General features: G+C 42.5%; 2 protein-coding genes across 2 annotated transcripts in view; one reads left to right on the plus strand and one right to left on the minus strand.

Moving 5' to 3' along the window:
* Nucleotides 1-3,933: 3,933 nt before the first annotated feature.
* On the minus strand, nt 3,934-8,369 carry LOC140122356 (uncharacterized). The gene is made up of 2 exons (XM_072143114.1): nt 5,381-8,369; nt 3,934-5,097 (listed from the first exon to the last, which is right to left on the minus strand). The coding sequence occupies exons 1-2, from the start codon at nt 8,303-8,305 to the stop codon at nt 5,083-5,085; spliced, it is 2,940 nt and encodes a 979-aa protein (XP_071999215.1). The 5' UTR covers nt 8,306-8,369; the 3' UTR covers nt 3,934-5,082.
* Nucleotides 8,370-10,941: 2,572 nt separating this feature from the next.
* Nucleotides 10,942-24,114, plus strand: part of SLC25A36 (solute carrier family 25 member 36) — a 30,180-nt gene continuing 17,007 nt past the window's right edge. The window contains exons 1-2 of the mRNA XM_072143117.1: nt 10,942-11,286; nt 21,423-21,593. Of these exons, the coding sequence (XP_071999218.1) occupies nt 11,246-11,286; nt 21,423-21,593 (212 nt within the window). The 5' untranslated portion in view covers nt 10,942-11,245. The remainder of the gene's footprint in view (nt 11,287-21,422; nt 21,594-24,114) is intronic.

A 24,114-nucleotide genomic window follows, 5' to 3' on the forward strand; every position in this document is an offset into this window, starting at 1 on the left:
ACATAGGGGATTCTGAACTAACATTACTCCGCAGCTGCTAAACTTTTACTCATCTCATGTAAAAGTTAGGTTAGCAGAGAGATATTTTTTTAAAGGTAACCGAGTGAGGTTTAGCATAAAAGAGGGAATTCTAACAAAGGACATTTCATAGCCTATATTAGGTTCTCCTTAAAGGAAATCTACCACCAGAATGAAGGATTGTAAACCACGTACACTTACATCCTGTTGTGTAACCCCTCTGCCAGGATCCACCCCTCTTTTAGCATCTTATGCCCTTGTAGTTACTAAAATTACGAAAAAAGGGCCTCAGGAGCTCCAGGCTCAATCAACAGATATGTGGCCAAGAGCCCCTGTGGCTCATTTGCATAATTTATAAATCTTTTTCTTTGTAAAAACAATGGCATAAAAAGGTTAAAGAAGAGTGGATGCTGCCAGAGGGGGCACATGTCAGCATGTAAGTGTGCTTGGTTTACAATCATTGATTCTGGTCGATTTCTGTGACAACCTGTCCATTTATGAAGGATACAGCCCCAATTTTATTTATACATAACAAACATAGTTCTTTTAGCAGGCTCAAACATAAAGACTACATGCCAAACCTTCTAAATAAGAGAATTAAACACACCAGATAAGGTACCCTGGCAGAAATGCAAAGAATATTGTTGGACACTTTTTATGTAGTGCCTATACTCTTTGCAATATATATTGTGCATCTTGACAACCGCTGCCAAAAGGTATTGTAGAAATAAACAATTGCAAATACAAAGAAATGTTTAGACCAATAAATGACCTTCCTTAAGGGAAGGGACAACCCAATAGCGATCACACATTTCATATACAAGAAAAAATACGAAAAAAGAAATAAGAAAAACTGAAAATTTCATATACATCAACTGCATGCAATGATGATTTCAGCCTTTAATTACTGATTTCAGAGATTTATTGATTAATATATCATGTCAAACTTGTGGCTGGCTGATCAGTTGAATGTAGGAGAGCAGGTTGAACTAGAACTTGTGACTTTGTAGTCTCACTGTAGGAAACTTGCAGATCATCCAAAAGAGCTCATTAGTAATCATGACCACAATGGCCCTCCTAGTCCTGACTACCTGTATAGGTGCAGACATATTGTCATTGTAATCTGTAATTAGCACTTGCCCTAGAATTCTGTAATGATACATTTTTTGTCTTTGATGATATTGTCACAAGCACTTCATGATAGCGCTGGCGCTGTGCCAGAATTACAACACAAACTGATGTAACTGTGTTGCAATTCCTCATCCATAAAATCATTGGGAGTGAAATGCTTAATGAGTTATGTCACTAACTCCTTCATTCTGGATGTGAGTGGGGGCCCAAGTAGTTAAAAGTCCACTGACAAGCCATGGAAGCCAAATGTAATTTGATATACACTCACCGGCCACTTTATTAGGTACACCTGTCCAACTGCTCGTTATCACTTAATTTCTAATCAGCCAATCACATGGCGGCAACTCAGTGCATTTAGGCATGTAGACATGGTCAAGACAATCTCCTGCAGTTCAAACTGAGCATCAGTATGGGGAAGAAAGGCGATTTGAGTGCCTTTGAACGTGGCATGGTTGTTGGTGCCAGAATGGCTGGTCTGAGTATTTCAGAAACTGCTGATCTACTGGGATTTTCACGCACAACCATCTCTAGGGTTTACAGAGAATGGTCCGAAAAAGAAAAAACATCCAGTGAGCGGCAGTTCTGTGGGCGGAAATGCCTTGTTGATGCCAGAGGTCAGAGGAGAATGGGCAGACTGGTTAAAGTTGATAGAAAGGCAACAGTGACTCAAATCGCCACCTGTTACAACCAAGGTAGGCAGAAGAGCATCTCTGAACGCACAGTACGTCGAACTTTGAGGCAGATGGGCTACAGCAGCAGAAGACCACACCGGGTGCCACTCCTTTCAGCTAAGAACAGGAAACTGAGGCTACAATTTGCACAAGCTCATCAAAATTGGACAGTAGAAGATAGGAAAAATGTTGCCTGGTCTGATGAGTCTCGATTTCTGCTGCGACATTCGGATGGTAGGGTCAGAATTTGGCGTCAACAACATGAAAGCATGGATCCATCCTGCCTTGTATCAACGGTTCAGGCTGGTGGTGGTGGTGTCATGGTGTGGGGAATATTTTCTTGGCACTCTTTGGGCCCCTTGGTACCAATTGAGCATCGTTGCAATGCCACAGCCTACCTGAGTATTGTTGCTGACCATGTCCATCCCTTTATGACCACAATGTACCCAACATCTGATGGCTACTTTCAGCAGGATAATGCGCCATGTCATAAAGCTGGAATCATCTCAGACTGGTTTCTTGAACATGACAATGAGTTCACTGTACTCAAAAGGCCTCCACAGTCACCAGATCTCAATCCAATAGAGCATCTTTGGGATGTGGTGGAACGGGAGATTCGCATCATGGATGTGCAGCCGACAAATCTGCGGCAACTGTGTGATGCCATCATGTCAATATGGACCAAAATCTCTGAGGAGCTTCCAGCACCTTGTTGAATCTATGCCACGAAGAATTGAGGCAGTTCTGAAAGCAAAAGGGGGTCCAACCGGTTACTAGCATGGTGTACCTAATAAAGTGGCCGGTGAGTGTATATTACAATGATGAGGTTGACACTTATCTATATTCCCAGGAAAAGAAGGGGTGGATAAAGCATCCATGAAACTGCAGGGAGCCCCGGAGAACAGGAGGGAAGATGTTTATTATTATTATGGCAGAATAGGCACAGGAGACTCCCTGCTCCGCCATTCAGTTGTGCAAAAAGGGGGCCACTGATCAGATCAATAAAAGACCAAAAGTGCCCCATACTGATTGGAGTGCAGATGAGCTACATGTGCTGAGCGTTTGGATAAGATTTCCTAGGTAGAAGTGACTACCTTCTGCACACAAACATTTTTGTGTATGATTGCAGCTTGGGTAATCTTTTCTCTGGTTATTGGCAAGTGAGAGGACGTTGTATGAAGGTGACACACTAGAAAAAATACAAAAACAGTAACAGCTTACCAAACCCCTAAATATACAGGCTGTGTTTTTCCAATAGATAATGCCGTCACTATACATAGATTGATCACTGACTGCACTTCAGGGGATCCTTAAGATTTGTTTTGTAAGAACAAATGTATCCAGCATCAAGTTAAAAGTCTTCAAAACTTTTTTTTTCCCATAATTTAAAAAAAAAATGAATACATCAAAAATAGCATGTATTAGCTTATGTGTTTCAAGCTTCAATGGCTCTTAGTTGACACAACATTTTTTGGACTACTACTCCACCCCATTCTCCATGGAGACATGCTGGGATTTCATGTGATCAGATACATACATGGAGTAGATTTTGCAAATGTTAGTGGATATTAATATAATAAAATTGTGAGCTAAGATCATCCTGGTTACATTACATGAAGCACTGAATGGTGAGATGGAGGCATGGGGTAGAGCAGCTGGACACTACCGAACAGAACACTCCACCTCTGACTCGCTGCTGGATCTGGCTGTATGCCAGATAAGATAATAAAGTTGATTTTATGAGGATGTGAGGGAAAAAAATAGCTAAAAGATGGTTGTCATTTAGTTAATAGGGCTCTTTGGGAAATTGTCACTAGCTGTATTTGTGAAATATGTGGTTACAGGTTCCCTTTAACGCATTATGCCTTACATATAGGTCATAATGCTGTTAAGGATGTATGAAGAGGGTTCAAGGTCTGAGTCCTCTTTAGCTTGGATAGTCTCTCCCAGTGATGTCATCCATTCCCATGTATGAGACTCCAGGACCTGAATTATTGGACATGTCGCTCGCTAAAAAGCACATACGAAAAAACCGCAAATAATATGCAGTAAAGTATAAAATGATGTAAACTTTATTCAATACTCATAATAATAACAATCATAAAATAGGCAAACAAGTGAGACAACAAACAGACAAACAATTCATCAGAACAAACCGGGTGTTACAGTAATATGAAACTCCTGTGAACAGGAAGCTGAATACATACGACCCAAAATCGGTCAGCATAATAAAATCTACAAATCAGGAGAGTGCAAATGAGCATATATACAGACCACGGTCCCTGGATGAAAAGCAACAGCCCCGACACGTGTTTCGCCACAGAATGGCTTCCTCTGGGGGAGTGCTGGAAGGTGGAGCTAATCAGCATATAAGTACCCATGGACCAATCAGAATCGCAGAATGGACGGACCCCTGGAGAATGTGGGCGTTACTCTGACCTGGAACATAGTGATGGATAGCAGCGGGACACATCGCGGCTATCGCGAGATACGAGTCACGTGACTCGGGGGCATGACGAAAACAGGGTCACATGACCAAAAGCTGATAGATCGGAGCCCGAGGAGGAGTGGGGGCGGAACAAAATAGTTTGCACCGCCCTCGCAAGAGACCGAAGACGTAAAGGGGGATCACCAAGGTAACGTATGTACAGTGAAAAGGGGGGACATCGGTATTACACAAATGTGAAAAACTGTACTGCCTAAGGACAGTGGAAAACAGTAGAGCCAGAGCATGAGAAATATAAAATACAAAACAGTGTGTGAGTACAAAGAGAATTTAGGGTATCCACAGAGGGACAGACTGAAAGTGCTTGTGCATGGAAAAATTAATAAGTAATAAATAAACATATATATATCTATAAAAAGGTGTACGAGTTGTATAAAGTGCAAAATGCATAGACCTAAACTCTATGATAATAATGTACATAATCAATACATAGCAACATTTTATAATAGGTGAACCGGATTTAAATAAGACGAGACAGAAAAAATTGATTAAGTATAATGCAAAAAAGTGCAAAAAAAGTGCAAAAAAAACGTGAACAACATGCAGTGCTCCCCAAGTGCAAAACGTGACAGGTGCAATAAAATCGTTAGGATAAAACATTATTAAAGTTAAGAGGGCTATCAGGAGCGGGGCGTAGGAATAGAAGCCAGTAAATCGGAGAGGGACATCAGTATAGCGATGCTCGGGGAATGGAATAGGAGGGTCCAGCAGAGAAATCCAGGGGGTCAATCCATAGGGTCCAGTAAGTTGCAAAGATCAAAAACCAACTAGCTGTAAAAAAGAACAAGGGAAAATACAAAGACATAAAGGGAATTAAAATTATATTAAAAAAATTGGGAATACCGATAATCAATCAGCTCCACATTATACAGCACCGGTATCCAAAAACAAGGAGAAAATATATTTACAGAAAAGATACAAAACTTAAATTTTCATTAAGCCCATTAGGGGCCACAGTGTTCAGTCTAAAAATCCATCTGGCTTCTTTTTGCGCCAAAATGCGTCTCCAATTACCACCCCTATTGTCGACAAGAACCCTATCGATGCCTCTTACCTTGAGAAGTGAGCCATCACAGTTGTGGTATGATTTGAAATGCCTTGGAAGGGTTTTCAGATGTGTATCGACCTCCTCATTCTTGGCGGCCTCGATCCCTAGGACATGCTCTCTAGTTCTTCTCCGCAGTTCCCTAGAGGTGAGCCCAACATAAGACAGACCACAGGGACATGTCGCTAAGTAAACGACACCTACAGTGGTACCATTAATGTGATGAGTGATAGTGAACTCTCTCTGATGGGAAGAATCCCAAAACGTGTTGGTCGTCTCCACATTGGGGCATGCAACACATGATCCACATGACCTTGAACCCCATTTAGGACCCTTTGAGCCAAAGAGTCTATTTACTGATTGACCCCTATGATAACTTCTGACCAAATAATCCTTAAGATTCTTTGATCTGCGGTAGGTAATAGATGGGTATACTGGAAGATATTGTTCCAATGTGCGGTCAATCCGTAACAGCGACCAGTGTTTCACCAGGATAGATCGAACAGCGTCGCTTTGGGAATCATATGTGGTGATGAACCTCACCTGATCATCTTTCCCTGACTTTTTGATCTTGCGAGTAAGCAGATCCGTTCTTTTCGTTCGCTTGGCACGTTGGTACCCTTGCTCAATTGTCCTCATCGGATAACCCCTCTCCTGGAATCGTGCCCTCATGTCTGTTGCTTGTTTCTCAAAATTTGAGTCCGTAGAACAAATTCTTCGGATCCTGAGGAACTGTCCAGTGGGTATACTTCTGATTAATTTTGCAGGGTGTGATGATGATGCATGTAGCAATGAATTTGTGGAGGTTTTCTTCCTGTAAGCATCACTTCTGATTAGCCCATTCTCATCCACATCAAACAGTACATCAAGGAATTCAATGTCGTTCCTCCCCATCCTGTAGGTAAGTTTGATATTGAGAGAGTTAGTGTTTAAGTCTGACATAAACTCATGGAGTTCGTCTTCAGTACCCTGCCATATCATGATGACATCATCTATGTAGCGTGACCACAACTGAACCTTCTCTATATGATGTTTCGGATTCGTAAGGAAGATATCCCTCTCCCACAGCCCCAGGAACAGGTTGGCGTATGAGGGCGCACAAGCGGCACCCATCGCTGTTCCCTGGAGCTGTAGGTAGAGGGTCTCCCGAAAGATAAAAAAGTTGTGGGTCAACGCGAACCCAAGAAGGGACACCACGAACGACACCAAATCTGAGTCCTTCCCAGACATGTTTAGAAAAAACCTTGCCGCTTCTATGCCATCCGTATGACGGATGGACGTATACAGGGACTCTACGTCACATGTTACGAGGTACATGTCTTTGTCTAGATAGATGCCGTCCAATTTCCTAAGGATGTCAGTGGTGTCCTTCAAGTAGGAAGGCAGTTCTTCTACTAGTGGGTAGAGGTGATGATCCACATACCTGCAAATAGGTTCACATAGACTTCCCATTCCTGCAACGATCGGACGTCCTGGAGGATTGTTCAGTTCCTTATGCACCTTTGGGAGTAAGTAGAAGCTTGACACTTTGGGATATTTCGGTAGTAGGGCCATAAGTTGATTCCTGGTAATGATGTTATCTTCAAATGCCTGTTCCAACATTGTTGTCAGTTCCGCCGTGTACTTGTTCAGGGGGTTGAATGTGAGTTTCCTGTAACAAGAAGAATCTCTTAGTTGGCGTAAGGCCTCTCTCTCATAGGCCTTAACTGGCCATACCACCACATTACCCCCTTTATCAGAGGGTTTGATAACTACATCCCTCATTTTCGCAAGCTGATCGATTGCTCTTCTTTGAGCAAGGGTACAGTTCTGTGTTTTCTCACCATTCCTTGATAGTTTGTACAGATCTCTCGAAACTAGTTGTACAAACAATTCAATGTTTGGATGTCCCGAGAAGGGAGGAAAAGCCTTCGATTTAGGAAGTAAATCGGTGGGGAACTTACTGTTGGCTGAGTTGTCCTGTTGTTCCTCCAACAGTTCCTCTAGAGATCTAAGTGCTTCTTGTTCGTGGGAAGACGGGAAAAGTTCCAAGTCGGTGTTCTGATGAAAATGTTTTTTAAAAACAAGTTTGCGAGCAAACAAGTGGAGGTCTTTCACTGCCAAAAAACAATCAAAGGGTGAGACAGGTGAGAACGACATACCTAGACTCAATACCTCAAGTTGCGCAGAGGTCAAGTCCACATCAGATAAATTAATTACCTTCAGAGATGTTTTACTACGTTCATTATTCTTCTCCCCTCTCGCCCACCTCCTGGGTTGCTGTCTTCTGTAGGGATCAAACCTACGTTCATTTACCCTTCTCGAGCGGGATTCGTGGCTGTCTTGGGAGGCGTTAGATTCCGCCCCTATTGAAGATAGGGATGCCATAGACGAAGATCGACTACGGAGATTATCTTTTTGAATCTTCCATTTGTAAATGCGTCCCAGGGTCTCATCCTGTACATCTCTCTGGAATTTCCTAGCCTTCATATCTTTGATCTGTTTTTCCCAAATTTTGAAGGCATCATTGATCTCAGTGTTAAACAACTCTAATTCTGTCGATGATAGCAATTGGTTAATTTGTAATTGTACATTAGAGATTTCTGTATCCAGATTTTCCATCTGTTTGGTGTTATGGTCGATGATCACTTGCATCAATGACAGGGAACTTCTGGTACAGATCTCTTCCCATTTAGTGGTAAATAGTGCATCATCAAGACCATAAGATGGAAATATTTGAATTCTCAGACCTCTGGGTATAAGATTACGTTGAATGTATGTTTCCAGAGATATTTTATTCCACCACATCTTAGTGCGGCGGTGTAATAAATTTCTAAATTTTAATTTAATTTCTTTGACTTTCCTTAAGTTTGGATCCTCTGCAGTTGCCCCCTTGTTGCCAAAAAGCGCATCCGCTTCAGACCGCCATGTCGTTTCCTTGGCCCGAAAATCCATATCGATCACAGGTTAGATCCTCTGTAAATCAAAATATTCACAGGAATAAATCACACACCAAAAAGATAAGACAGGGGGGTGAAGATAGGGGCCCCAAACCACCCCCTTAAGTCTGAATCAAAAAGCACATACGAAAAAACCGCAAATAATATGCAGTAAAGTATAAAATGATGTAAACTTTATTCAATACTCATAATAATAACAATCATAAAATAGGCAAACAAGTGAGACAACAAACAGACAAACAATTCATCAGAACAAACCGGGTGTTACAGTAATATGAAACTCCTGTGAACAGGAAGCTGAATACATACGACCCAAAATCGGTCAGCATAATAAAATCTACAAATCAGGAGAGTGCAAATGAGCATATATACAGACCACGGTCCCTGGATGAAAAGCAACAGCCCCGACACGTGTTTCGCCACAGAATGGCTTCCTCTGGGGGAGTGCTGGAAGGTGGAGCTAATCAGCATATAAGTACCCATGGACCAATCAGAATCGCAGAATGGACGGACCCCTGGAGAATGTGGGCGTTACTCTGACCTGGAACATAGTGATGGATAGCAGCGGGACACATCGCGGCTATCGCGAGATACGAGTCACGTGACTCGGGGGCATGACGAAAACAGGGTCACATGACCAAAAGCTGATAGATCGGAGCCCGAGGAGGAGTGGGGGCGGAACAAAATAGTTTGCACCGCCCTCGCAAGAGACCGAAGACGTAAAGGGGGATCACCAAGGTAACGTATGTACAGTGAAAAGGGGGGACATCGGTATTACACAAATGTGAAAAACTGTACTGCCTAAGGACAGTGGAAAACAGTAGAGCCAGAGCATGAGAAATATAAAATACAAAACAGTGTGTGAGTACAAAGAGAATTTAGGGTATCCACAGAGGGACAGACTGAAAGTGCTTGTGCATGGAAAAATTAATAAGTAATAAATAAACATATATATATCTATAAAAAGGTGTACGAGTTGTATAAAGTGCAAAATGCATAGACCTAAACTCTATGATAATAATGTACATAATCAATACATAGCAACATTTTATAATAGGTGAACCGGATTTAAATAAGACGAGACAGAAAAAATTGATTAAGTATAATGCAAAAAAGTGCAAAAAAAGTGCAAAAAAAACGTGAACAACATGCAGTGCTCCCCAAGTGCAAAACGTGACAGGTGCAATAAAATCGTTAGGATAAAACATTATTAAAGTTAAGAGGGCTATCAGGAGCGGGGCGTAGGAATAGAAGCCAGTAAATCGGAGAGGGACATCAGTATAGCGATGCTCGGGGAATGGAATAGGAGGGTCCAGCAGAGAAATCCAGGGGGTCAATCCATAGGGTCCAGTAAGTTGCAAAGATCAAAAACCAACTAGCTTGAGAAGTGAGTCATTTAGTTAATAGGGCTCTTTGGGAAATTGTCACTAGCTGTATTTGTGAAATATGTGGTTACAGGTTCCCTTTAACGCATTATGCCTTACATATAGGTCATAATGCTGTTAAGGATGTATGAAGAGGGTTCAAGGTCTGAGTCCTCTTTAGCTTGGATAGTCTCTCCCAGTGATGTCATCCATTCCCATGTATGAGACTCCAGGACCTGAATTATTGGACATGTCGCTCGCTACTCTATGGAGGGGGTAGGGGTGAGCAGTGCTCAATCCTCCTCCTCTCCAGCGCGCGGCTGTGTGTCCGCCGGGGCTGATAAACAAATGTTGTGTGTATGAACCCTATTTTTGTAAGACACAAATACACATGTATGTAAGGACCTGTAGACGATTTAGGGTCCAAAATCGACGTGACAAGTTTTCTTGAATGTAAAGCCATTAGGGTCCCCCGTAATGCCAAGGTATGGGTTGTGAGCGCCAACCCTGAGGTGTACGTAATACCTGTATATTCCACCTGGCAGGACAAGTGTATAGCTGGGTACAGATCAATGTCACACGTTATTACATATTATAGAGGCGCCATAGAGCCACTTAATTAATGGCAGGTGGGTGGAGCAAATTTACTTACACCGCCCATTTCACAAAATGTCTAATTAGCATATTTGAGGGAAAGAAGAGGGTCTACAGCGTCCACAAAAAAAAGAAAAAATCCCTAGTATATTCCACTATATTAAAATCAATGTATAATCCATGCAACATATAAAATACATAGATAAATAATAGATAAATAAATAATAGGACTACCTGCAATGGTTTCTTACTATTACCATGAGCCTAATTAGTATAATAGATGCCAAAACCGAAGCCAGTGACTCCACAACCTAACTTCGTGCAGCACGAGAGCCTTGCACTAGTTGTGCCTCCATTAATATAAGACTGGTCTGGCCATTCATTATAGGAATATAGACCGGAGGTGACATTATGACATTGCAGCCATATACCCGTCTCAACCGGGCGACCTTTGAACCTCCAACACCGCGGCTCAGCGGCCGCTCTCATAGACCACGCCCAGTAAGCAGCAAAGCATGCTGGGAGCTGTAGTCTTCCAAGTCTTCGCTAAAGTCTGAGACTTGTGACACTGAACATTCCTCGCACAGCTCCGGCAGCGAGAGCCAAGTCACGTGCAAGGCAGCTGCGCCCGCGCGTCACTTCCGGTGTAGCCCCCGCGGCCAATCAGCTTGTGTTTATGTCGGGCTGCTGAATATTCATGAGGGAGAGAGAGAGAGCGAGCAGGCGGCAGAGGGGAGCGGTGATCCGGGCAGGACTCTGGTGGGCCGGCTGTGTGTCAGGTCAGGGCTCTCTACAGCCTGTGCAGGCGCCATACACCTTTATATAGAGGGACAGCGCAGGCTGTAGCCGCAGGAGCTGAGTAGTGCAGTGGCTGCTGCCTGGTGGCATGTCACCGGGCCTACATCTCCGGGCTGACTGAGGACTCCCCCGGGACCCTGCTCCTTCCTTCTGCCTGCAGGAGACAAGAATGAGAGAGAATGAGCCAGAGAGACACCCTTGTGCATCTGTTTGCCGGAGGGTAGGTACCTGCCCCCTGCCTGTCACCGCGAGGGGCATCACAGCAGGGGGTATGTATGTGGGGTAGGAGCACCTGTGTCTGCAGCAGGGGCACTCACTCATTTACTGATATCAGTGGTGGACATGTGTATGTATTCTGTGTACTATACACTTATATATATGTCTCATACTTATAACCCACTATACTCCACACTGAGAATCCTGGAGACTTCACTGCACATTGAATACTGCAAATATATAATCTAGCCTGCTATACTGCACTTCTGTAATGTAATCCCGCCTGCTATACTGCTATAATCCCACATGCTATGCTATACTGCTAGTATTCTGCCTGCTATACTCTCTGCACATATTCTAGTTTAATCTGCTCATTACCAAGTATTCTAAACAGGTTCTACAATGTTCCTGACTGTTCTATCACTACCACAGGCAACATCCTCTATCATTGATGATGGGAATAATAATAATAGCGCCCCCTATGGTCATAGACTGGTCCATACTTATTGATCGATATGAATCTTATCAGCTGTCAGTGCTGTAGAGCATTGCTAGGAAACTGATTGTAGAGATTATTCCCATTATCCTTGTATAGCACATGGGGTCAGCTGATCACAGATACATTTCGGTTTTCTGCCATTACATTCTCGCAGTGTTCAGGTCCACCATGGCCGTGCAGTAGTGCAGCGCTTCGGTCTCTTCTCACACGGATTTGTGCAGGTTATAACCTTGGAATAGCTGAGGCCGGTCGTGTACAAGTACAAATGTCCTATAGGGGGCCTCAGCTCCTCTGTAGTGTTAGGCACCAGGTCTACACCTCACCTGTGTCCTGCATTTGTCCTGTAAGATGTCGGCCAAAGGCTTCAGTTTGCAGATGTCATATTTGTTCAGTTGCTCAACCCTGTGAGACATTTGGGATATTTTAATTCTGTGGACGTGTGGTTTCTGCCCAAATCTCTTGCACAGATTGCTGGTCGGGGAGCCAGTATATTTGGGACTGGGTGTTAGGATAATCTGAAAGTCACTAGTTATTGACACTATCTCCGTAGTGGACTCTGCCCTTCCATTGTATTTAGGATGTGTTAATGCCATCATATGGTGCACCATTTCTATACCTCGTGTGTGTTTATCGCTTTGTGGCATGCACCATGATTTTGTAATCCTTCTCTGGGAAGTTCTATAGGAGTATGATAATTCCTCCGGTATTTGCCTGCAGGGTCCTCTGCTTGGATTATTTAGTAATTGCTTTGATTATCCTGAGAATCTGTTTAAGTGATGTATTCGGGGAGGTGTAGGTGCTGCATTGTGCAGGGAGATGGCTCTTGTGTCCTGCGCTCGGGTTGCACATTTGCAGTGACTCGGATTGAAGTTCTTTCCGTTGTCCTGGAGAACATGGATTACTGGGAAGCAGCCGGGAGAGGGTTTTGGCCGCTGGACAGCAGCACGAGGGCAATGCCCTATCAAGTGCTGTAATAACTCTGAATCAAACCTCATTGTTACAGATTACACCACACTGTTCAGTAAGTGCCAGAGGATTTGTTCAGCAGATAAGGCCCTGAATACAAGGCTTTGCCTGTTGCGCTTCACTAGGTAGGTTTTAAACTTAAACTTATATGTCTCCGATTCCTGCTTGTGCTGCTTCACCTTTACCAGAATAGACAGATGACTGATTCGTCTTCATGTCGCTAATAAATCTGTTATGTAGTGATCATTGCACTGGTTTTTCATAAAAACTTTTCACATGTTTTTGGCCTCATAATCTTCAGATTTCACTTAACCTGTAATAGAAAAGCCGAGACACAGCCTTTGTTTCTCTGCCACAGACCTGCACACAGATAAGTGCAGGTTAGTTGTCGTGTATGGACATATTTACCCACCATGCACTTAATTTCTTTGATCTCTGTGGAGGCTATAGAAAACTAGGCAGACCTGTAGTGACTGCCAAGTTCTTCCATGTAAGATATTACTAAGCAGTGCAGTCAAAAACCTTTCCCCTCCCCTTCATGGCTACTAAAACTTTTCTCTTTTTTGGAGAAATTAAATGGGTAATATATTATGATCTAGTGTTTCGTTCTTTGCTTGAGTGGATATTTTGGGGTCTGCAGGTGAAAGCGCCTTGTGTCTGTTTTCATGGTGTTATAGTCTCAGCTGCATACAGTCACCTCAGGGCTGCACTAACTCAATGACCAGGAAATGTAACTAATATTTACTAAAAGTGTAATTCCCCTTTTCCATTGTAAAGGGTTTGTGAGATGCAAGAAAAATCTCCCAATTGGGGGATGTCCACACACGGGTTGGATATTCTGGGAGTTTTCAACCGTGTACAGGAAAGTCAGTGAGATATCAACAAAAACAATGTCCTGGGAGGTCACGTTTTATTTGTGGCATGTGATAAAATCTCACGATCTTTCGCCACTGTGTAAACTTCTTATCAGTTATGTCTGCCACCCAAAGCTTTTACATCATGTAATATCGTAGCAAAATCTACGGGGGAAAATCTGCAGCCTTATGATGCAAAGCTTTTGCCTGCCAGATATAACTGTAAGAAGTTTGTTGGAGATTTTGGGGTGGGTTCTGTGTCAACTGACTCCCATATCAATAGAAATTTTACTTGTTGCAGTCTTTATGGAGTTTCTCTTGTATGGGTCTGCACAGGTGGACCCCTTGTCATCAGGGGGACAATCGCATATGTTTGCACTGTTTATATGCAAAACACATGGTGCTTATTATCGATTGTATACGTTTCCGTCGAAACACATATGCGATGGGGACACGCTCCTCCCTGTTGCGATAGTATTGCTTTTTAGACGCAACATAAACAAATGTATAGATGTTGGTTTTGACCTTGTAGCTGGGGAGTTGCTGGGTGCAGCATAATTTTACATACATACATGTTGCGGTGGATTGACACGTCATTCTATGGGCTCACACACAAATTTAGTTTTTTTAGTGTATGGGCAGACTGTGATTTGTGGAGCAGGTCCTTTTCCTTCCTATGTTTGTGGGTCCTTGGCGCATGAGCGGAGCTCCCCCACTGATGACACACTGGCCGATTTTCTGTTGGTTGTGGTAAGGTTGTATTATTTACACAGCGGTAATTCCACATCATGTGCTGCCGCCTGTAAATGTGATGATCATTGCCGGTGACATTGAGTCATTTATCTTTTGCTGCTTCTCTCTATTTTGCATCTTTTATCAGGGGATACATTGCTAAATTTTTGCCTTTTTCACCCGCAAAGTTTTTGTGCACAAACCCCATTTCCCTTCTACTGCGGGACAAAGATTATGAGTTGCTCAGTAATTTGCGATTTTTGTGCAACTTAAAGATTCGGGTGCCTGATTTAATCTCCTTCTACATCAAACAAGCCCAAAATCCTCCCTCCACCCAAAATAACGGGTGTAAATTTACACACTAAAGAAAAATGATAAATGGGAATTTTATTTCTGCCGGTCAAAACATTGCAATGTTTGTTTGTTTGTTTGTTTGTTTGTTGTTTTTTTGTGTGTTTTGTATTGTTGTCTTTATGTTTTGGGCAGATTACACTCATACATTGTGCGATCGTTGCTCTTACATGTGGATTGCCAGATGTTTGTTATTGCTGGATACATGGCGTCTTCTCCCTCATGTGTTTGAGGGTAAATACCTCCTTGTGGTGTTGCGTTGCTCGCTAGTAGGGTAAAGGTTACAGCGCGGGGACTGATTTCTGATAAGACGGAGGTAATACTTGTACAGCGGCTCCACGTCACAGGCCGCACAGTCAGGACGAGCTGTCAGTGTAATGAGGACATGTATACATTTATCCAAATACCACAGGAGCCCGGGCCTACCAGAGCTATGACAGCTATGCCGCTCTATCACACTCACATTGAAGTCTCCTTGGTGAGGAGATTCTCTTCTCTAATATCATATTCTGAAGTCTTCATTTTTCTGTTTGCATTTTTCTAGTCGTAACATAGAAGTGTGTAAACCAATATTTTTCTTACATAAATTGGATTATGAAATGTATCTCTAACATGTTTGGAATTGGGTCAGTGTTATCCATATAGAGGTCATTATACAGGGAGGGGGAGGAGATAAGCTGTGACATCATCTATTGTCAGTAGTGATGTAATGATGGGTCAGTGTTATCTATATAGAGGTCATTGTACAGAGAGGGGGAGGAGATAAGCTATGACATCATCTATTGTCAGTAGTGATGTAATGATGGGTCAGTGGTATCTATATAGAGGTCATTGTACAGGGAGGGGGAGGAGATAAGCTGTGACATCATCTATTGTCAGTAGTGATGTAATGATGGGTCAGTGGGGAGCTTTATTAAAGTATCGGTGAATAGACCAGTGCAGAATCGGACTCCACTGTTGTATACTATACCAGATGCATCACGCTGGATGGTGTATGGAAAGCGGCTATTAGTTGGTATAGATGAGGACTGAATTTTCTGGGTTAGGCCACGTCCCATATCAGACAAATGGAAAAACTGTATACAAAAAATATTAATGAATGTTGCACACTTAATTTCCTGCCTACTAAAACTCTCATTGTTGCACAATTGCTTTCAGGTGCCAGTTACTACATTCTGGTGTAGGGAAATTGATAAATCTCATTTATTCACTTGATTCACTTAAAAAAATTAGCTTAATAAAAGTCAGCTGAGCCGATGTATTAAAGGCCCGGCCTTCCCCACTGATCTCTCCCTGTTGATATGTTTGGGTCATTTAAGGACACTGCAGCGTCATCCTCCACCTCTCACTTATAAGTTACTCTAGTGAGTCTATGGTGATAAAGCCTGGGCGGGATAGGCTCGTGTCTTCTACATGTACTATGCTACACGTTTGTACAAAATGTACACTAGATGTTGTGTAGCTGATGTGCTATGAATGGTCTTTGCCAAGCAGGATGTGCACTACTGGATGTGGATATTTATATCTGCTGTAACACAATGTACCGAGGGCCCATGTGCGAAGCCGTAGTCATGTAACTACTGGAGACTTGGACTTTCTCTCCTCTGGTTTTGTGAACTAGTAGATGGATGTTAATAGTTTAACAAAGAGCGATGGATTCAACTTTTACACAGATATTTTGGAAATATTTTTTTGGTCCTATAGAAATTAAGGGGAACCTGTCATCAGTTCTTGACCTGTCGCTCTGACGGTTTTCTGTTGCTTACTACACATAGAACCTAGACCTTTTTGTCTCCAGCTCTTGCCATGTTCCCTGCAGTTTGACAATATTCCTGTCTCCTTGTCAGCTTCACTGATGAAATCTCATGAATGTGCATATCGCATGGGGAAACGAATGTGAGGTCTGAACCAAGATGAAGGCTCCGGCCTACGGGGTCTGGGTTGGGGTTGCCATTCATACCACATCCGTGTTCCTGATGATGACTTGGTGAACCTCCCCCCTTTGTCCCAGAGCCAGGAATATTTTCAAACTTTTTTTTGCATAATTGGCACTGAAGACTGTTAATTTGACTTTAATTTGACAGACTTTAATTTGAGAAAAATACTTTTGTATCTTTGATACCAGATAGGCCAAACTCACTTTTTCTCTTCTGTTTCCAGTGGCACAACTATATAATGTATGAAGCCAGAAGTCCTTGCCCGCTATACTGTATTGTGTGTAGCGGGCACAAGCAATGGAGAACTGAGCTCCACTACCCCCGCATGACCACTACACTTTGCATGGCGCAGTTGTGTCTCTGTGCACTCTGTAGATGATCTTGGCTTCACATGCTTGAACCAGGAGGCCTCCAATATTTTTAACTATCACTTTTTCCCCTGTGCGATGCCAACCTTGGCATTTGTTGGCAGCATTGGCTGGCACGACTTGTCATAGCAGATCTTCTATGTACTTGTGTTACCCCTGCCGCCTTACTAAGCAGTGTAGCCTTGAGTACATTTTATTAGGAGTCCATTTCATCGCTGAGATGCTATTCTGGACATGCTGGGCACCAAGTGGCTGGTATTAGGAGGGGTATGTGACTCCTGGCACGGCTCCTCACCAGTCAGGAGGCTAATGAAGAGCTTAGTTTAATTACTCGTGGACGCTGGTTCTTGCTGAGACACGGCTCTCTTTCCCTCCCTGTCGCATTGGATGTCGCTGCCAAGACCCTCAGTACTAAAGCTTGTTTGTCCCTTAATGAGGGCACGATGCTTTGTGTGCCCGGTTATTGTCTATGCACACGTTGTGGACATTGCACCCATTACAACTCTTGTTGCCTCTGCATCTCCCAGTTAATAGCGGGCACGTGTTTTTCCTGTATCTGTCTGCCAAGGCTCGTGGTGCTCTGTGGGTGGAGAGCTCGGCTTTTATACCAGGTTTATAGACTAGAGAATAGGTTTCTAAACTTCAACAACTGATTTATGGGCCATTCATGCATTTTACAGGGGACACCACTGCTAACAGGGTTTAACCCCTTAAGGACGGAGGGTTTTTCGCCTCATTTCTCGCTCTCCAACTTCAAAAATCCCTAACTTTTTCATTTTTCCGTGTACAGACCTGTGTGAGGGCTTATTTTGTGCGTAACGAATTTTACTTTCCCGCAATGTTATTTATTTTAACATGCCGTGTACTGCGAAGCTGAAAAAAAATTCCAAATGTGGAAAAATTGAAAAAAAACCGCACGTGCGTCACGTTCTTGTGGGCTCAGTTTTTACGACTTTCACTCTTCGCTCCAAATAACATGCCTACTTTATTCTTTGGTTCGGTGCGATCGCGGTGATACCAAATTTATACAGGTTTTATTGTGTTTTAATACATTTTCAAAAATTAAACGAATGTGTACAAAAAAGAAAAATTTTTTTTTGCCATCTTCTGACGCTAATAACTTTTTCATACTTTGGCGCACGGAGATGTGTGAGGGGTCATTTTTTGCGAAATGAGGCGACGTTTTCATTGCTACCATTTTGAGGTCTGTGCGACATTTTGATCATTTTTTATTTCATTTTTTATGTTATGTAAAAAGGTGTAAAAGTCGCATTTCGGACATTTGGGCGCCATTTCCCGCCTCGGAGGTCACCGCCGGCCGTAACCGTTTTTATATTTTGATAGATCGGGCATTTTGGGACGCGGCGATACCTAATATGTTTGTGATTTTTACTGTTTGTTATGTTTTATATCCGTTCTAGGGAAAGGGGGGTGATTTGAACTTTTAATATTTTATTGATTTTTTTTATTTTTTAAACTTTTTTTTTTCTTTTTTTTTTCACTATCTTTTAGACCATCTAGGGTACATTAACCCTAGATAGTCAGATCGCTGCTACCATATACTGCAATACTACAGTATTGCAATATATGGCATTTTTGCAGCACATTCATTACAATGAGCCACTGGCTCATTGTAACGAATATGCAGCTGCCAGATAGCCTCGTGTCAAAAGAAGACACGAGGCTACCATGGCAACCGATCGCCGCCCCCCGATGACGTTCGGGGGCGTGGCGATCGAAAAAAAGATGGCGGCGCCCGCGCGCCGCCGTCTTTTAAACGCCGCCGGCGACTTTGCCGGCGGCGTTTAGGGGGTTAATAGCCGCGATCGGTGCAGGCACCGACCGCGGTTATTAGCGGTGGGGGTTTTGTGCAAAATGCAAAAACCCCCACCTCTGTATGAAGAGGACTCAGCCCGTGAGCCCTCTTCATACATCCCTTATACCTCTGCGCCGTAGAGCTACGGCGCAGAGCGTTAAGGGGTTAAAAAGTGTTGTGTGTTTTTGTTGTGTTTTTGTTGTGTTTTTGTTGTGGGCAAAAAATATTACCTGAGCTACCATAAAAATCCAGCAGGATAAACCAGGGGACACTTAACTATAGTCACGGTGCTGCCAGGATCTATGATCTTTTGTTATTCATGGCCTTCTTCCTTTTAAAATCAACTTTTATAATTATGCTAATGATCCAAAAGGACATTGGGGGATGTTACCAGAGCCCCTCCATGCTGTCTCTACACAGGTTTTTACGCCTCCCTTGGCACTATCTCCCTGCCTCTTGAATAGTGGGAGGGAGGAAGTGCCCCTGCACAGTGTAACAGTCTGTGAAGCTACAGTACAGTGGGGCTCATTAATAGTTGATTTTGGAAGGAAGGAGGCCATGAATGACAAATATGTGTCCCTAGTTTATCCTGCTTAAAAAATGTACAATATGAACAAAAGGAGGATAAATGGAGGAGACACAGGATAACTTTACAAAGTTTTTAATCTGTTGCCATGGTGATGTATCTGTCTCCCGCCCCCATCTCATCTGCCTCTTCATAGTCAACTTTTTCTTTACTATCCAAATACCTTAAAATGATAAGTTAAGCAATAGGAAACCTCTGTCAGATTTCTGGGGACATTGAGCCAAATCTCCTCGCTGTATTTCTGCACGTCCAGAATGTTTTGGAAAGACTTGTAGTGACACAATGGCAGCGCTGTTCAGAGAAAATAGACGTCAGGGAGGGTTTTATTTTCCTCCTCCAGATTTATCCAATCAGCTGGGGAGGTGGATATTATCACCCCCAGGATCCTTAAGGACATCCAGCTTCTCAAGGATTTTATTAATTTTTTTTTTCCCTTTTTAAAATCGCTGTAGAACATTATTACCATTTCTGTATTTTTCTCCAAATTGTAAATTCCCAGCTTGTTCATAGCTTGTATCTCCCTCTGCTTCTACAAGTGATGAGTTTTGCTTTGTATTTCCCTTTATTGGACATCGACATTACAAATGTAAACAGTTTTTTTTTTTTCATTCTTTTTGTTCTATTTTAATGTTTTTCTCACCTAATTTTACTGAGCAAATTGATTTTAAATGGAAGAAATATATAGGACCTGATGTTTTATCTGCAATCAGCATTTTATAGAGCAAGAGCTGAGAAGATTGCATAGTGGCTACCTCCTGCCAGCATGTGTTAGAGCAGAAGGTACATAATGGTCTATTAGACAGCATGTTATAGAGCAGGAGGAGCTGAGCACATGGTACATAGTTCTCTATTAGCAGACAGCATGTTATAGAGCAGGAGGAGCTGAGCAGATGGTACATAGTTCTCTATTAGCAGACAGCATGTTATAGAGCAGGAGGAGCTGAGCACATGGTACATAGTTCTCTATTAGCAGACAGCATGTTATAGAGCAGGAGGAGCTGAGCACATGGTACATAGTTCTCTATTAGCAGACAGCATGTTATAGAGCAGGAGGAGCTGAGCACATGGTACATAGTTCTCTATTAGCAGACAGCATGTTATAGAGCAGGAGGAGCTGAGCAGATTGCATCCTGTCTAACCCACCTGCTTATATGTATAACTTTCAACTGCTTATTTTACAACATTCATAAGAATTGTTGCTTCATTTCCCTTCAATTTTATCTAATACTAAAAGAAAACAGTTTTCTTTTAGTTTTCTCTGCCCTCATAAGGTTTTGTTCCTTGCTGTTCGTCATGTGCTCTTTGCTGGACCATTAAGCTTCGGCCTCCATTGTTTTTCCAAGAGCCCGGTGTCATTTGTGCCTTAATGAAGTTCTCTGAACCCTTTCCAGATCGGAGTTCTCATTTGTTTCATTAGCCATTCATCCATGCAGCATTTATCCCGGGAACGTGCCTTTCTGCTAGGGCTCAGCGGTGTCGCAACATCGAGTCCAAACTCGAAATGATTGCGTTTGTTGTAAGAAAGAAAAGCTTGAGCCGCCTATGGTAGAAGGACCAAACTTTTCTGACTTTATTATAATGCACCTAATCCGCAGGGTATAATTAAAGGTCCATTGGATTGTAGCATTAATTATAAAGATGGACTGTCCATGAGGTGTTGTACTGCCCTTAATGGACTTGTGTGGTTACAAGTTTATGATCCTTTTATTGAATTACTACTTTTAAGGGGTTATTTTATTTTGAGTAACTCGTGAGAATGAGAGGGTTATCGTCCAATTGGCAATATCCTGCTGCCAGCCAGACCCTTCCATATGTGTATTACATTGTTCTCAATTCAATAGACCCATTAAAAGGAATGTATCCTTCATATCTTATTAATATTAAACCAGAAACATGTACATTCAGCTCCTCCTGCTCTATAACATGCTGCCTATAGTTTGCTGTGGACTTCCGTGGTAAGCAGTGTGCCTCATCCCATCTTAGTGACCTGGCAGTACACACACATAACCTGTCCTTTCCTTGTATTTGCAGATGTGGGGGCACTGTTGGTGCCATATTGACGTGCCCATTGGAAGTTGTGAAGACAAGGTTACAGTCCTCGTCCGTGACTCTTTACATCTCTGAAGTTCAACTTAACACGGTGAATGGCGCTAGCGTTAACCGAGTGGCAAGAGTCTCCCCAGGACCACTGCACTGTCTCAAGTAAGAAACGCTCTAGTAAAGAAGATGTGTGTGTGTGTGTGTGTGTGTTATTAATTATGAGGAATATGATGCCCATTATCAGATGCCACCACTACCCAGCAGATTACCCCCTATAACTTGTAACCAGAATCACCATTATAACCTATCCACTTCACCTTTCCTTGGCTCAAACCTCTACTTTTTCCAGCATATCCCATATACCCAGTTGGTTTGGAGAAGAAATTAGAACATGAACTTTTTGCCATATTCTTTAAACCATTCCTGGGCAATAATTACCCCATGGGAGGTCGTGTTATCCTGCTGAGACATTGCTGTTATCAGAGTATCTGCTCCTCTGATGGATGTATATCTGTGTACTGTGTTGGGCCTCGTGCACACGAACATTTAGAGAACGTATTAAACCGGCCGTATGTACTGCCGGCATACATCCCGATTCTAATGCATGAGGGGGACATATAAGAATATAGAGCATGTACCGTATTTGCATTCCATATGGCCCATAGAAGTCATGGGAATGTGTAAAATACGTGCTACATACGGCTGTGCACCATATGCTACCGTATATATGTGCAGTATCCAGAACCAGTGTGTGATGCAGTCTGTCAGACGGCCAATAGTCATTTTATACGGATCTGGTGCCATACAATTGCAACACATCCCATGATTACGGTCAGAATGCAGCCGCGTATACAGATCAGAAAAGACCATACAGCTGTGTGCACGAGGCCTTATACAGTCAGAGGAATTCTCAGTTTTGTGTATAGTAAATGCATAGTTTTGGACCTAATGAAGTCAGAGCAATAGATGCAGCAGCCCGTCAATCGGTGGCTAAACGAACGCACCTTAATTTCCTGCAGAGGCGCTAAATGACTTCCTGACGTGTTGTATCCTGGCCAAGGAGCCACCAAGAGCTGGTTCTCTTCTAATCGTCCCTCATATAGTTTAATCACCTGTGAATGTTTTTGGTTTTGTTCTGTTTTACTAATTTGTTTGCCTTTCAGCCTGACTGGATGTTATTAGAGATGGGGAAGGATGTGAAGAAGTGATGCAGGATAAATGGGGATCGTATAGAGTAGACGAGTGATATCCTGCTGTCCTAACCAATACCGTTTGTTTGTTTTGTTTTTTTTCTGATGGGTTTTGACCTCTGTTAGTACTTTTCAGCTCTGCTTGAGTTTATGTATGAAATAATTTACAAAACGACTAAAAGCGACACTCATCACTTTTGCAGCAGTAGTACAGTCAAGAGCTCTACCAACTAGTTCACCAGGTCCAGCTACAATCCTGCTACTACCAACACACAGAAGGGTATGGTTACACAGATCCAGGGCCAATACCAAACTGTCTGCAGCTTTGTATGGCAAAACTTCAGACAGATAACCTTCAATTCATTAGTACTTAGTCACTCTACACTAGAGATACAGTAGAAGGCACCATCCTCGTTAAAGCAAGATTCATTGGATCCACAGATTTTGGCAGGATAGACAACAACCATATATAGACTAACTACATTTTAAACCCCCCTCCCTTACATTCACATGCACAGTGGTAGTAGGTTATACACTTAAAAGTCAGAATTAGGCATGTTGAATCCACACAGCCTGTTCTTTCTCTTAACCAACATCGTCATGAGATGGATGGAAATTTCCAATGAACATTAGAAGGTTCTCCTCTCCTGGTGAAATCTGTACCTGTGTGTTCAGAATATTGAAGGCTGATTTTGCCATTCAGTAAGTATATGTAGCATTCCAGGTGATCCAATCATTTGCTCTCGTATGTAGTTACACATAGATATTGGCAATCTGAGTTAAAATCTCCTTATTTATTGAAACTAGCAGTACTATATTCTTTATGGATGAAACCTATTCTCCATGTGCTTCAAATTTGTAAGCTTCCGCTCACACCTGCGTTTGGACCTCCGTTATCTTCTATTATAGTTTTGGTTACGGAAATCTAACAGATCCGTTAAAATGGCTTATATCAGTGTCCATTTGCACCTAATCCATCCAATTTTCCGCTCAAATAATGGAGGCTTAATTGAAGTAGTGCAGACAGACTCTGATGCAATCTGCTGAAAGTCCATTGGCATCATTGGAAGTTTTAATGGATCAGTTTATACTTCCGTTATTGTTTTAGTAATAGCAGAGGTCCGGATGCAGATATGAACTAGGCAAACAAAGTTTCCTCTCCCCTTTTCATACTCCAGAACTCAGATACTTTGTTTTGGGTGTATCCAAACTATTGCAACAGTTGTTTGTATCTAAATAATGTGGACATTGACCTGATCTTCCTGAGCAGTCATCCACATAAATACTTCCCAACCCCGATCTATTTCATCACTATTCGTATCTAAACCATCTCCTTGACATTCGTAAGAAAAGCCAAGCACATGCCGCAGGAGTCTGTAATTATCTAATCCGCCACTTCCTTATATTTTACAACTTGCTTACTGTATAATTTATTAGGGAGCGGTGAGGAATAGGGAGCACGTTTTTGGATTGTGAACAAGAAAATTGAAAAT

This window comes from Engystomops pustulosus, chromosome 3 (genome assembly GCF_040894005.1).
Source record: "Engystomops pustulosus chromosome 3, aEngPut4.maternal, whole genome shotgun sequence".
Taxonomy (NCBI): domain Eukaryota; kingdom Metazoa; phylum Chordata; class Amphibia; order Anura; family Leptodactylidae; genus Engystomops; species Engystomops pustulosus.

Excerpts from the sequence above, each read along its gene's own strand:
- LOC140122356 (XM_072143114.1), bottom strand. The coding sequence starts at position 8,305 with ATGGATTTTCGGGCCAAGGAAACGACATGGCGGTCTGAAGCGGATGCG.